We start from the raw sequence: 13,456 nt of genomic DNA, 5'->3' as shown, positions 1-13,456 counted from the left end.
TAAATTGGGATCTTCTGCCTCGATTAGCCTAAGGTGGGTGGCCTGTATTGTCCTTATAGGAGGACATGATCAGGACGCTTCAGTTTTTAACCGAAACCTCTGAAAGCCTGAAGACATAAACCTCCCGCCCTACCCTTGTGTTTTTTTTTTTGATTTGCTAAAAGCCCTTGAGGTTTCACCTAAATAATAAAATCTCCCCTTACCATTACGAAAGTACTTAAACCACCCCTAATGAGTAATGGCTGACATAACAAGACAAACTACCCACTGCTCGTCTCTGAATATCGTTAATTGCCTTTTCTTTTAGCCCCAAACTTCCAAGTTCTCTCAGCAAAGCCCTTTTTGACTTGTTCCCTTCATTTGTCTTCTTAACTCATTCCAAACCACTATTGATTGAGACTATTATCCTTGTGAAAACCGTGCAGAGTTTAAAGATCAATTACCACATCTAATTCTTGGAAAAACAAATCAATTCCTCCTTCATTTATTATATTTTCTTTATTTTTCTTTCATGACGATAATGACTAAAACCATTTCACTTGTCAAGATTAAAAACATATCCATTCATTTGTGATGATAAAATGCGCAACCAATTTATTTCTTTCTTTCTTTTAACTCAAAGAACCCACTTCAGCTTTGCTTCCAAGGAGATGGTCGCATTAGTGGGGAAAAAATAATTGCAAGTCAACTCACTTAATTTCAAAAACTTATACATAACCAATTTATTATACCATGGGATTTCACTAAGGCTATGTTTGGTTTGAAGGAAAATGTAGGAAAAGATATCAAAACTTATACGAGATTTGTAAAATTTTCTTTGCTTTTCCTTTCTTTTCCTTTCCCTACTTTTTCCTTCAAACCAAACATAGCCTAACTGTTGTTAACTGTATTAGAAGAAGAAAAAGAGGAGCTGCTGAGATTTTCTCACCTTCTCAAGGCAAGGAAACCTCAAAGGAGTACAGGATAGAGACAACAGATATCGATTTGCAAACATATAAAAGTCAAACATATAGAATACAGTGAGGGCACTTTTTGTATGTCTTGCATTTGTTAAGATTAACAGTATAATCTTTTAGTATTTATACAATGTATTCATGTTTAAAATTTATGCTGTTATGTTCTTGTTTGAAATTAATAGTTTGGTATTTCTTTTTGAAATTTTGAAAAGTAATCAAGGATGGTTCTATTAAATATAACAGCATATCATAATAATGACAGGGGAGGTTTAACTTTTGTAAAAAGCTAGAGGGGAAGTATAATTTTTTATGAGAAACGTTAGGGGAGGTTTTGAGCTTATTCATCGTGGCCTCTGGGAAAGGATTATAAATATATTACCCAGCACAAATAGATCGCCTGGTACTTTTTTAATATAAAGTTGAATATGTGCTTGCAACATTTGGATATTGGTTTTATAAAAGTTTGTAACGGTTGTATATGATTTGAATAAAGTTCAAGATATCCAAATGTATTGGTGTGTATCTTAATATACTTCTCATTTTTCGAGTTTGGCTTCAGTCAAGTTAAAGCATGTTCGAGTAACCTTTACTGCTTTGCATTGAGAATATCTCCATACTTTTGTGTTTTATTTCATGGAGAGATATTCTCAATGCAAGGTTGGGAAAGGTTGTTAGAATGGTGTGGGAATAGGTTTGCCCTGATAGAAAACCATCTCCATTTTCTGGGATATTTAAAGGTTTTGAGTGTTAACATAAGGTCTGACATATCACCTAACAAAATATCAAAATCAAAATTCTTTATTAGAAAAAAGTTAAAAGAGTTTCAATTAAACAAAACTCTCGATACACAAATTTTGCATTTTAAGCCTTACGAGTTTTGTGATAGTTTGTAAATATTGCATATCAACTTGTAATAGTTGAGTGACAACTAGTACAATCTATATCTATATCAATATCTATCTATACTATTTATAAAAATGCAAATGAGGAAGTATTGGCTTTGAAAATTCTTTTTTATTGAAATATCCCTCCTCTTGAATTTAGTTCATCTCCATTGAAATGACAGAAAATGTAATTAAAAGAGTATCATTAAGTACATTCAATTACATTTCATCAAGTCTCACATTTAAGTCATTAAATAAATCACATTCTCTCTAATTAAATCCAACATTTATACTTTTGTTTATCATCATCAAATTCCACTAATAAATCCATACACAATAATTATTAATAGAATAAAATTTTATATTTTTAAAATAAACATAGAAATGAAATCATATTTTTCATCTAGGTGGTGGGTAAGTAGTTCAACCATATGGGTTAAATGGATAACTTCATGATGTCATAAATAAATAATACAAATTTAGAAATATGAAAAAATAGACATAATTTCATTAATGATGGACATCAAATATACAACTTAAAACCGATGGAAAATTAAACCATTTTCCTATTTAGGGGCTGGGTTAGTGGTTCAACATTTCAGGTCAAATAGGCCAACCCATGATGTATAATTAAAAATAATTTTTTAAAATAGAATAGTACAAAAAAATGAAACAATTTTGGGCACATCTATAATATTATACACTGATAATATAAACAAAAATAAGTATAATAAATAATAATTATTTTATCAATGACATAAATGAAATGCAAAACTTAAAACTAGTTTGAAAATGAACCATTTCCATATCTAGATGGTAGGTAGGTCAATGATCTAATGTTTTGGGTCAAATTGGTCAATCTATGATGTCATAACTAAGTAACAAATATTAAATACATATATATATATATATATATATATATATACACTTTGTATAAAACATTTTGATACAATTCTATTGTTATATATTCACCATATTAAAAAAAATAAATGTGAAAGTAAAAATTACTTTTATCGATGATGAAAATGGAATACATGATTTAAAATCAACCAAAAAAGCAAAATGGTTTTTCCATCCAAATGGTGGGTTAGTGATTCAACTATCTATGTCAAATGGATGTTATTATTAAATAATAAAGTACATAAAATTCTAAAAAATATAAAAATTTATCAATAATTTTGGGTACATTTTATAATATTATATTCATCATATAAAAAAGTGTGATTAATGAGAATTACTTTCATTAATGATAGAAATGGGATAAAATTATGATAAAAAATAAAGAGCATTAATGTCTAACACATGACCCGACTAACCATATATCAAATGGTTCAATAATTTAATTAGCTAGGTCATATAGGCAAGTGGTTTGGTAAGGATGTAAACAGATCAAATCAGATCATATCAAATCTAATTTGATCCAAAGATTCGATTGAATCTCATAAATATTGATTCAAATCTAAATCCGATCAAGATGTTAAATATTTGAATTTGATAGAATCCTATTTAATTTTTTAAAAAAGTAATAAATTATTAAAAGAAAAAAAAATAAAACAATTAAACTAAAAAAAAAGTATTTTTTCAACTATTTTCATCACATAAAAAAGTATATAAAAATGCAACATAAGTAACATATTTATAAATAAATAAATAAATAATAACATATATATTATATATAAATAATATATATATATATATACTATATATATAAATAATTGATTTGATCACAATATTGAAAACCAACGTTCAAACAATATATTGGATTGCATTTCCTCTTGGTAAATAAGTAATCTTTATTATCTCATAAATTAAATAATAAAAAATAAAATATAGAATTTTTTATAAATTTTATAAAAAATGAAATACATTTATATTATATATTCTTCATATTAGACAAAAACATGTTTGAAAAAATGAGAATTATTGTTAATAAAGATAAAAATGGCTAAAATACAATGAAAAAATGAATTAGTGTCTTAATCATAGTCCATTTTCATAGTTAAATAAGTTAACAGTTCAACCAATAAGGTCCTTTGGTTATTGATTATTATCACCATCATCATTTGATATTGTCACATGCAAAAATAAATGCAAAAATAAGAATTATATTTATTGATGATGAAAATATAATACATGATTTAAAATCAATCGAAAAATAAAAAATGATTTTTCTATCCAAGTGGTTGGTTAGTGGTTCAACTATCCATGTCAAATGGATCAACGCATGATGTTATTATTAAATAATAAAATACATAAATTTCTAAAAATTGTAGAAATTTGTAGATAATTTTGGGTACATTTTATAATATTATATATTCATCATATAAAAAAAAGTGTGATTAATGAAAATTATTTTCATTAATGATAAAAATGGGATAAAAATAAAGAGCATCAATGTTTAACACATGACCCCACTAACCATGTTAAGTGGTTCAACGATTTAATTAGCTAAGTCATTGTAGACAAGTGATTTGGTAGGATGCAAACAAATTGAATCGGATTTGAATCAAGGTATATTCAAATTTGATTCAATTTGAAGATCTAATCGGGTCTCATAAATATTGATTCGAATCTGAATCCGATCAAGATGTTGGATATCCGAATCTAATACGATCCAATTTAATTTAAAAATAATAAATTATTAAAATAAAAAAACATAATATTTTAAAATAAAGAAAAATATAAGTATTTTTTCAACTATTTTCATTATATAAGAAATTTACAAAAATGCAATATAAATAACATATTTATAAATAAATAATAAATAACATATATACTACATATAAATGATATATATATATATATATATAAAATGATTTGACCACAATATTAAAAATCAATGTTCAAACAATATATTGGAATTACATTTCCACTTGGTAAATAAGTAATTTATATTATTTCATAAATTAAATAATAAAAAATAAAACTATAGAATGTTTTATAAATTTTGTAAAAAAAATTGAACATGCATTAATATTATATATTCTTCATATTAAACAAAAATATGTTTAAAAATAAGAATTATTGTTAGTAAAGATAGAAATGGTTAAAATACAAAGAAAAAATGAATTAATTTCTTAATCATAGTCTATTTTCCTGGTTAAATAGATTAATGGTTCAACCAATAAGGTCATTTGGTTGTTGACTGTTATCACCATCATCATTTGATATTGCCACGTGCAACGTGCATACACTTTTACTAGTAATACAATAATATCAATCAATGGTGAATATATTAAAATTTTAGGGCAAATTTCTTAAATTACCCTTATGGTTTAGCTAATTGCCTAACTTTATCCTTATATTTACATATTGTTTTAAAGTACTCCTAAGTAATCTAACAATTGATACCATCATTAAATAGTGATAGAAAAAACAAAATGTCAAATTTGCTCTTTATTATTTATCAATTTTTCAAAATAAAAGCTATCTAAGAAAAATTTTCAAATCAATGCAACCGCTCAGTCTCAGCCCATTCCCACTTCCAATCTTTTCTGACTCACGGGGTTACTGTAGCACTATTCTTAGAGACTAAACAATCTAAAGGATTTAGATCCCACTATTCTTAGAGACTAAATCTAAAATGGGTTTTCTTGATGTTTCTATTTTTCTTACTGGTCAATCTCTCTCTTTCTTCCAAACAAACAAGTGCAAGCAAAGGGACGAGCTCAGGGAGACCATGGCCACAGGAAGAAGGTTGCCGTTTGAACCCACTATCAAAGCTAACCAAGAGTTGTAAAGATAGGATCTGGACCTGAAAGAACATGTTGTCCACCACACACATTTCTGATTCTCTCAAGAGAGGCACCCCATGAACAAAAATCAAAGTCCTCTTTAGCTTCAAGAGCTTTAATACCCAAACCCCAAAACTGCCATGGACGGTCAAAAGAACCAGGCCAATCCAACAATGACCCGGTTGCACTATTCCGTTGAGCAAGTAAGAGGGATGATTCGTTTCTAAACAACAATCAAGTGGAAGTTAACGCAACAGACTTCGCAAGACAGTACGAGCGTCTACCTCGTTCCTGCTCCGCTTTCGCAAGAATAGGTCATGAAAATCCAAGTTGTAGATTGAAACACCGCTTGCACTCAACCATTGATAATTTCTCAAACAACAATGTCAAAGAAATGAAATCTTTGGATTATGAGCGGATAACAAAAAACATACGCACCCCTCTATCTTCGCGGCAAATTGGAATGCAGAACAAACAATCAGATCATATATGATGAATCAATTTTTTGTGCTAAGTACCTCGTCATCCGATCTGCTTTCAAGTGGCCGATGACTTAGAGGCCGAAGTGGAGAACTTTTGCTGGATGAGAACATGGATGCTGAGTTGGAGGTAGATCAGGTGCCGAGCTGACCAGGCCGAGATGGGGCAGATTAGGTGTTGATCTAATTAGGCCGAACTGGAGGCAGATTAGGTGCTGAGCTAACTAAGCCGAGCTGGAGGCAGATTAGGTGTTGAGCTGACCAAGCCGAGTTGGAGGTAGATTAGGTGCCAAGCTAACTAGGCCGAGCTGGGGGCAGATTAGATGCCGAGCTAACTAGGTTGAGTTGGGGGTATACATCATAAAGGATCAAGGAGGGGCTTCTAGTCATCTCAGGGCTCCTCACCCTTGTTGGAGGCTTCAGTAGGAGGATCCATCTCCATGCGGCTCTCGCCAGCACCGGTCTCCCCATTGTCATCGAACAGTTTGCTGTCGCTTTCTGCTTCAAAGTCCGAATCTTCAACAGTTTCGGCGGCCATTTCCTTTGTGATCCTCGAGGTAGTTATGGCACTAAGATCGAGATGGGGGAACTCACGTCGGGTCAACCACCTACTAAGCTTGAAGCCTTTGTAGTAGCTCACTGTCTCCACCTCGACCATCTACCTCCAGTACTCCGCCGAAGTCTTGTATTCCTCAATGGCCTTAACCTTGGCCTCCTCCACTACTTGAAGGAGTATCTCAGTCCGCTCCTTTACATGAGCCTCGAGATTCTCCACCTCCCTCTTCAGCGATGCCTCCCACTCCGCAAGCTCCTTCTTCTCGGACATCAACAGGGTGATCAACTCTTTCTTAGCCCATGCGTCCTTCAGTTGGTTATTATCATTGTAGGCTAAGTTCAGCTCGGGATGGGCCTTGCGGGAAGATTCCTCGGCTACAAGGGCCCGCTTCAAATTCACCTCAGACTAATAAGTCAAGGTGTGGATAGCGGAGTTCACCTACCAAGAGAAGAGAACAAGCATCAGTACATGAAAAGCTAAGTACAAGATCGAAGAAGATAAGTCAGAAAACTGACCACCATGCAGTGTGTAGCCGTTCGGGCTCCAAGCTGAGCAACTGGCACTTCGGCCCAGCCAACAACCTCCTCGGCATACACCGCGCTTTTTCTCTTGAGGAGGCCGTATTTTGGAGTCAGAATGCTCCGAGCTGTGTCATCGTTGCCTGAAGAAGCAGCAGCTGCAGGGGCGGGCTTCGAAGACACCGCCTCCTCGAGCGCGCGGGGTGGGGAGAGCTTCCCAGATTCCTCCTCAACCAAGTCTATCACAGGAGTTTGCTCAGCGATAGATGGCTACTCGGGCTCTGGAACCGCAGCCGACAAAGACTCAACGCGAGCTCTTTTTGAATCCCGCTTCTTCTTCCCCTTCTTCACACTCCCAAAGAGTTCAGTCACGGGGATGTCCATGATAACTGCAACCAAAGCAAACTATCAGAAACAATACCGAAATAAAACAAAGGAAACACTACAAACAGCGACCTACCAGGACTCAGACTGGCCTGCACAAGCTTCTCCTCAGTCACAAAGTCTACGAACTTCAAGTCGAGCTCTGCCCAAGATCGGAGCGCCTCCCTTGTCTTCAGGTCCAATTGGACACCGGGGTCCTGGATGGCCACCCTCCAATGGGTCGGGAAAGGCCACCCTCGGTGTTGCAGACCACAAAATAATGCCTTTTCCAGGCCGGGAGCTTATTCGGGAGCTCGCGCAAGAGTTTCAAGCCCAGATGCGGTGACATGTAGTAATTTCGCCTGTGCTCGGGTAGAACATAGTACGAGTTCTTTTTAATGGAAAGTGGAAGTTGAAGACCAACCATGAGGTGTTCCTCGAAAATCACGATCTCGTTGTGACCGTGCTCCCAAGGAAAATTACCTAAGAGTATATTGTACACAAGGTTATTAGGAAGTCTGTACCGGGCTACTAGGGATAGGAGCCTGTCTGTCGTCATCGTCGACGGGCCAAAGTTATCTGGCATCCGCCATCAATGCGAGGTGGAAACCAGGCCACCAGAGGCCTCTCGCTCCCCCCGGGGTGAGTCCACCTCGGGAGGACCGCGGACCGCATCCTGGCCCGAAGTAACCTCCTCGTTAGGATGAAGACCAATGGCCTAAGCCGAGGTGGGTACCTCGGCTCCAGCAGATTCAACACTCCCATCTAAAAGGCTATCGAAACTAAAGCTACCTCTGCTCCAGCGGATTCAACACTCCCATCTAAAAGGCTATCGAAACTAAAGCTAGACATGGAAAGACATGGAATCGAAAAGGAGAGCTATGGAAGACTCTCCAAAGAGAGACCGAACTGAAGAAAGGAAGACGGCCTCAGGAAGACATCAAATTGAAGGACTCAAGCGCGACCTCAGAATGTGAATTATCAGACTTGTGGCTAAGAAAATGAGTCCCTTGCCCCTATTTATAACCACTGTATCTGGGAATCAACGGTCGAGATCATCACGATCCAACGGCTCCTAGGAAAACTGGTTGCACGACTCCTGAGGTTGAAATCGGTTTAGCGTGTCTTGATGTCCGCGCGTACACGACGTGACCTAAGTTGTTCCTGGTTGAGCCAAGCGGCTGAGCTGGTCCGACCACTGATTTGCCCGTCAGACCACCTAGACCTTGTGCCAAATCCACCTATACTCGTCATGAACTCCCCACACCGGGTTGAAACCCCTGGCTCGGGGAGTGAGGGGCAATTGATGAAGGGTGATTTGGCCCCGACCTAGCGAAGAGGGGACACGTGGACACAACTTGATCAAGAGAGGACAACTCAGCCTAGCAAGTTTAGTTCGCAACAATTGAGCTCGGGTATTCAGTCACCTCGGCATAAGAATCACCTCGGTGCAAGGCCATCTCAGCATAAGGCTCACCTCGGCATCGAGGCACCTTGGCATTTAATCCAACTCGGAACTAAAAGACCAAAATACTAGTTCGGAACCAACAACTCGAATCACCACATAACCGACTCCTACATAACCAACTCCAGAGGTCTCTCTAACAGATCCCAAATCTCTCGAGATCACGATGAGCTAACAGATCTCATCTTTTCCGAGATTACGATGATGACTCATCCCGACTCTGCCGGAATTGAAAATGGAACGAGATAAGCCTTACTTGTATACTGCTCCTTCAGAAGCGGAACGAACTATATCTCCACACCCTGAATATCCCGGAGTTCTTTCGTGAGCTCCACAACTATGCCAGTATATAAAGGCACCAACCCCAATGGTGCAAGGTGCACATGGTTTTTCTACTCTCTATCTCTCTAGCTCTCAAAGCTTTTCAGCTCACATCAATTTACTGACTTAAGCATCAGAGCGACATTGCCAGGCTAGCCACCCCGGATTCTCTGATCTTTTCTTGCAGATTCACTTATCTCGCCGCCCGACTAGAAGTTAGATCACCCTCCAACAGGGAGTAGTCAAATTGTACAACATCAATATCCAAAACAAAAACCAAGGAAATGTTGTTGCTTCATCACCGCCGACTAGATGGACACAATCCTGATTTGGAAAATCCACAAAGTCCACATCACAATGAAGGTGGAATCATGAAAAGCTAGAGGGAACGTTGGCATAAAAACTAGAAACACCACCAAAAATTGCAGTGGGTGGTGTTAGTGGGAGAGAAAACTAAAACAGGGGCGACGTGGAGTGGTGAGGGAGAATCAAAGAGAGGAGAGAGAGAATGATAGGAAGGTGACAAGGAGGGGAGAAATGATGGCAAGGAGCGGGTGAGATGAGGGAGAAACAAAGAGGGGAAAGGAGGCGGTAGAGTTGCAGTGGCGACCATATGTGTGAGGTTAAACGAATAAGATGAAAAAAAAAAAACATAGGGAAAGCCTCGTCCCATCTATTTATATGGTCAGATGCTAATTGAAAAGGAACGAGTGAGAGATAATGGCGGAGAGGAGAGAGAGGTGCTGGCGATTCCGTGGTCAAATTGCTGCTGTTACAGCAACAGTTTCATAGGGGAAAAGAAGGAAGATGAAAACAGTGAATGAAAAAATAAAATAAAAAATGAGAGAGGATAAAAAGACCAAAGCCCAACTGCATCAGGCAACCTCGGACAATAACTCGAAGTCGGCAACTGAGGCATCAAAACGATACGGACGCCAGAGATTGAGTTGTACGACCTTAAGTGTCAGAACAGAAACATGAGTTGTAACAATAGTAGTCAACCACCAAAGTTTCTTTGTGGCTCTCTTAAACCACCAGTCGAACAATGGTGCCATTTTTCTCTAATTCTGGAGATGGTATTATTGTCATTTTGTCAAAGTATAAGTACTCTAAGACTAGCTAAACAGTAAAGATAGAGTTATCAATTAACTAAACAGTAAAAGTATTTTAAGAAATTTGTCCAAAATTTTATCAACACTAACTATTTCCTATTGGACCATGTATTGGAATCACCAAAAACCAATGCATATTTTATACCCTTATTATTGGATCCAACTTGTTACTAATCCCATCCAATCCAATAATATAATACTTTTAGCATGGCCAAATCCAATTCAATAAGCAAAACAGATCATTCATCATCAACATTCATGCCTTATCCCAGCTAATATGAGTCGGCTACATAATCCGTTTCTCCGATCTGTCCTATTTAAAGTCTAGCATAACAGATTATTCAGATCCAATTTAACTGGATTGGATTCAGATTGGATCCAATCCATTGACAGCCCTCATTGATATCTGGTTAAATTAAAACCACCCAAATGGGTGAAACCAAGGTTGCAGTCTAGTTGTCTTCAAGTTCAAATAGTCCTGCATAAACAAGCATGTCTTTAACTTAAATGCCACTTAAGCGCTCATATTTCAACGATAGATATGGCCATGTGGGCATATAGCACTGATCAGAACAGAATGGCAAAACAGGATTCAAGTAGTCAACCCCATATAGTTGGAACAAAGCTAGATGATGATGATGATGAATGTTCCAAAAGTTTCATCTCAACACGGAACCAGCAGTGAAACCAATTTTACAATTGAACCCATGAAAAGATCAAGGATTAAAGAATTACCCAAAATGCTTGGTGTGAAACAAATTTCCCTCAAAAGCTTCAGCTTTATGGCTTGTAATCACATGCTTATTGCTTGGAATGAAGTGATACTGAGCCGTTCAAATACTCCAGGAAATGAAACAGCAGTAGTCGAAAACTTGAACCAAGAAGAAAACCACAAGAAAAGTATCTCATCCTGTCAATAATCACCTGTCCAGCTATTCTAATAAGGGTACATGGGGTACAAGTTCTTTCAGTCACTGTTCGGCTAAGCTAAAGGCGAGACCATTGATGGAAAATAGTGTCAATATATGGATATTTACAAACCGAATGCCCACCACCAAGGCACCGACTAACAGTAATTATTGTATTGATCACAATATACCATTATTCACCTCAACGTTTCCTTGTAATTAGGCCCAAATGATTAATGTTTTAGCTACACGGCTACACCAGCTGGAACCAAAAAAAAAGAAAAAAAAAATCAAATTCGAATAATTGGGCCCTTGTATACCCCCCTCCGGACCACAAAGTTATCAGGAGGTTGGAACTCTTCCAACCAAACCACTTCAGAATCTTTTATTCCATTTGATTCAAGAATATCTGAATGAAGATTAACTGGAACAACAACATGAATATCAGAATCCAAAAGGATATTATTCCATAAATATGAATTAAAATGAAAAAGTAGTCACCAGATAAATCCTTCATGGGGGACTTCCGGAAGTAAGAGCAATGTCGTCCATCCTCCGAGGAGTAAGGGGGTGATAATATGTCAAAGAGAGCACAGGGAGTTAAGGCTTTGAAACAGTGAATGTTGCCACCTCTGTTTGGATAAAGTATTGTTGTGTCACATGGCGCAGTCATCTCACAATCTCTAACAATCTTTGCAGGCCTTGCTGCAAATTGATACTACAATGAATGCTTAAAATGAAACAAAAGAAAATAATACTTGAATTGAATTGAAAGGAATAAAATGAGATGTACGAAAATAAAAGGGATAAGATTTGTTCCTTAGGATACAATGTACATTCAAGAAGTGTAAGGAAAACCTATAAAGTTGCTTCAATAATGCATTCACCAGCAATGTGACATGTTAAAAAATCAATACTTCAAGCAACTGAACCTAAAATAAAAAGACTAAAAAAAAAGAACCTAAAATAAAAATAAAGATTCCATAATAGACAACCCACAAAATGAATCTTCAAGCCTATAAAATGGAGTAAATCCAACTGTATTATAAACAAGATCTTAAAATTATTAACAATGACAATGTTATTGCATAAATGAACAACAAAGCATCATTGTTTACCTCATTCAAAATGTAGGATAACATTTTGAGATCAAATGATACCTAAAGCTCAACCTCTACAGTTCAACCTAATTATGCCTGCAGCCTGCCCACCTTCATATAACCCATTAATGTAAAAAATATCTCCTTCCCTTAAAAATCTAAAGAGCTTCAACCACATAGAGCTAAATTAACAGTCTTATTTATAGATAAATTCAGTATCACCATGAACTAGGAACAACTCAGTCTTTCTACCATGTGGAAGCTGCAGTTCAAAAACCAGCATCCAAATCCAATGAATGCATATCTTTGACCTTCCTAGGAAGATAGAAAAATCACCATCTAATGTTCAGGATTTTCCTTCTTTTACCCTCATTTTGAAGAATAGCTAGTTAGGCCCTGTTCAGTAACACTGGCCTCTGACAATTTTTTTCTTTTTCTTTTAATTTTGGTAATGGACTACACAATAGGTGGTAGCCCTCCCCCAAACCCAGGTGAAGGTGGGACTCAATCCAAGGTCTCCTCTATAACCAGCCAGAGACTTTACCAATAAGCTATCTGGCACCTTTGACCTCTGACACCCGAAATGCACAAAAGCACTTAAAACAGTGCTTTTAAAAATTTTACTTTTCTACTTTTTCTGATACCTAAAAGTAGATAATGTTGTTTTGAAACCTAAATGCTGAAATCTGAGAAATGGTTGTTTTACCATTCTGACCTTTTGGGTGAATCTTTGATGCAGGCATGAAGGAACATGGGGAAAAAAATCAAGAGGCTCCCCCTCCAGGTCAAAGTTTCATGAGTGTCCCATGACGAATTGTGATTTTCTTAAGAGGACCATGGGCTCTGTTGGGGCCTATAGCCAACTCAACTGTTCTCTCTAACATGCCAAGATAAATGAAGCAGCTGATTTACGTCCCAAGTTCATTCATTCACTCAATAAAATTCAAAAACTTCTCAGTTTCCCAAGTTTTAAGGGCAGTCTTTTAAATACTATCTATTTTTTAATATGGGATTGATTTCCTAATTTAATCAAGTCTAGTAGATTTGGATATCTTTATTA

The 13,456-nt window shown here is 36.4% G+C and overlaps 1 protein-coding gene across 11 annotated transcripts in view; it reads right to left on the bottom strand.

Moving 5' to 3' along the window:
• Window positions 1–11,260: 11,260 nt before the first annotated feature.
• The window catches only part of LOC148877499 (plant cysteine oxidase 5-like), a 28,119-nt gene continuing 25,923 nt past the window's right edge, over window positions 11,261–13,456 (bottom strand). For 7 of the 11 annotated variants that reach the window (XM_088941991.1, XM_088941997.1, XM_088941982.1 and 4 more), the window contains exons 5-6: window positions 11,798–12,001; window positions 11,261–11,720 (exon numbers count right to left, since the gene is read on the bottom strand). In XM_088941991.1, the coding sequence (XP_088798117.1) occupies window positions 11,587–11,720; window positions 11,798–12,001 (338 nt within the window). In that variant the 3' untranslated portion in view covers window positions 11,261–11,586. The remainder of the gene's footprint in view (window positions 11,721–11,797; window positions 12,002–13,456) is intronic. The other 4 variants (XM_088942019.1, XM_088942012.1, XM_088942011.1 and 1 more) reach the window with 1 other exon arrangement.

The sequence above is a fragment of the Nelumbo lutea genome, chromosome 1 (assembly GCF_056320005.1).
Source record: "Nelumbo lutea isolate HS-2025 chromosome 1, American lotus-T2T, whole genome shotgun sequence".
In the NCBI taxonomy this organism is placed as follows: domain Eukaryota; kingdom Viridiplantae; phylum Streptophyta; class Magnoliopsida; order Proteales; family Nelumbonaceae; genus Nelumbo; species Nelumbo lutea.
The sequence above is the reverse complement of the archived record's forward strand: the minus strand, read 5'-3'. Positions and strand labels throughout refer to the sequence as shown.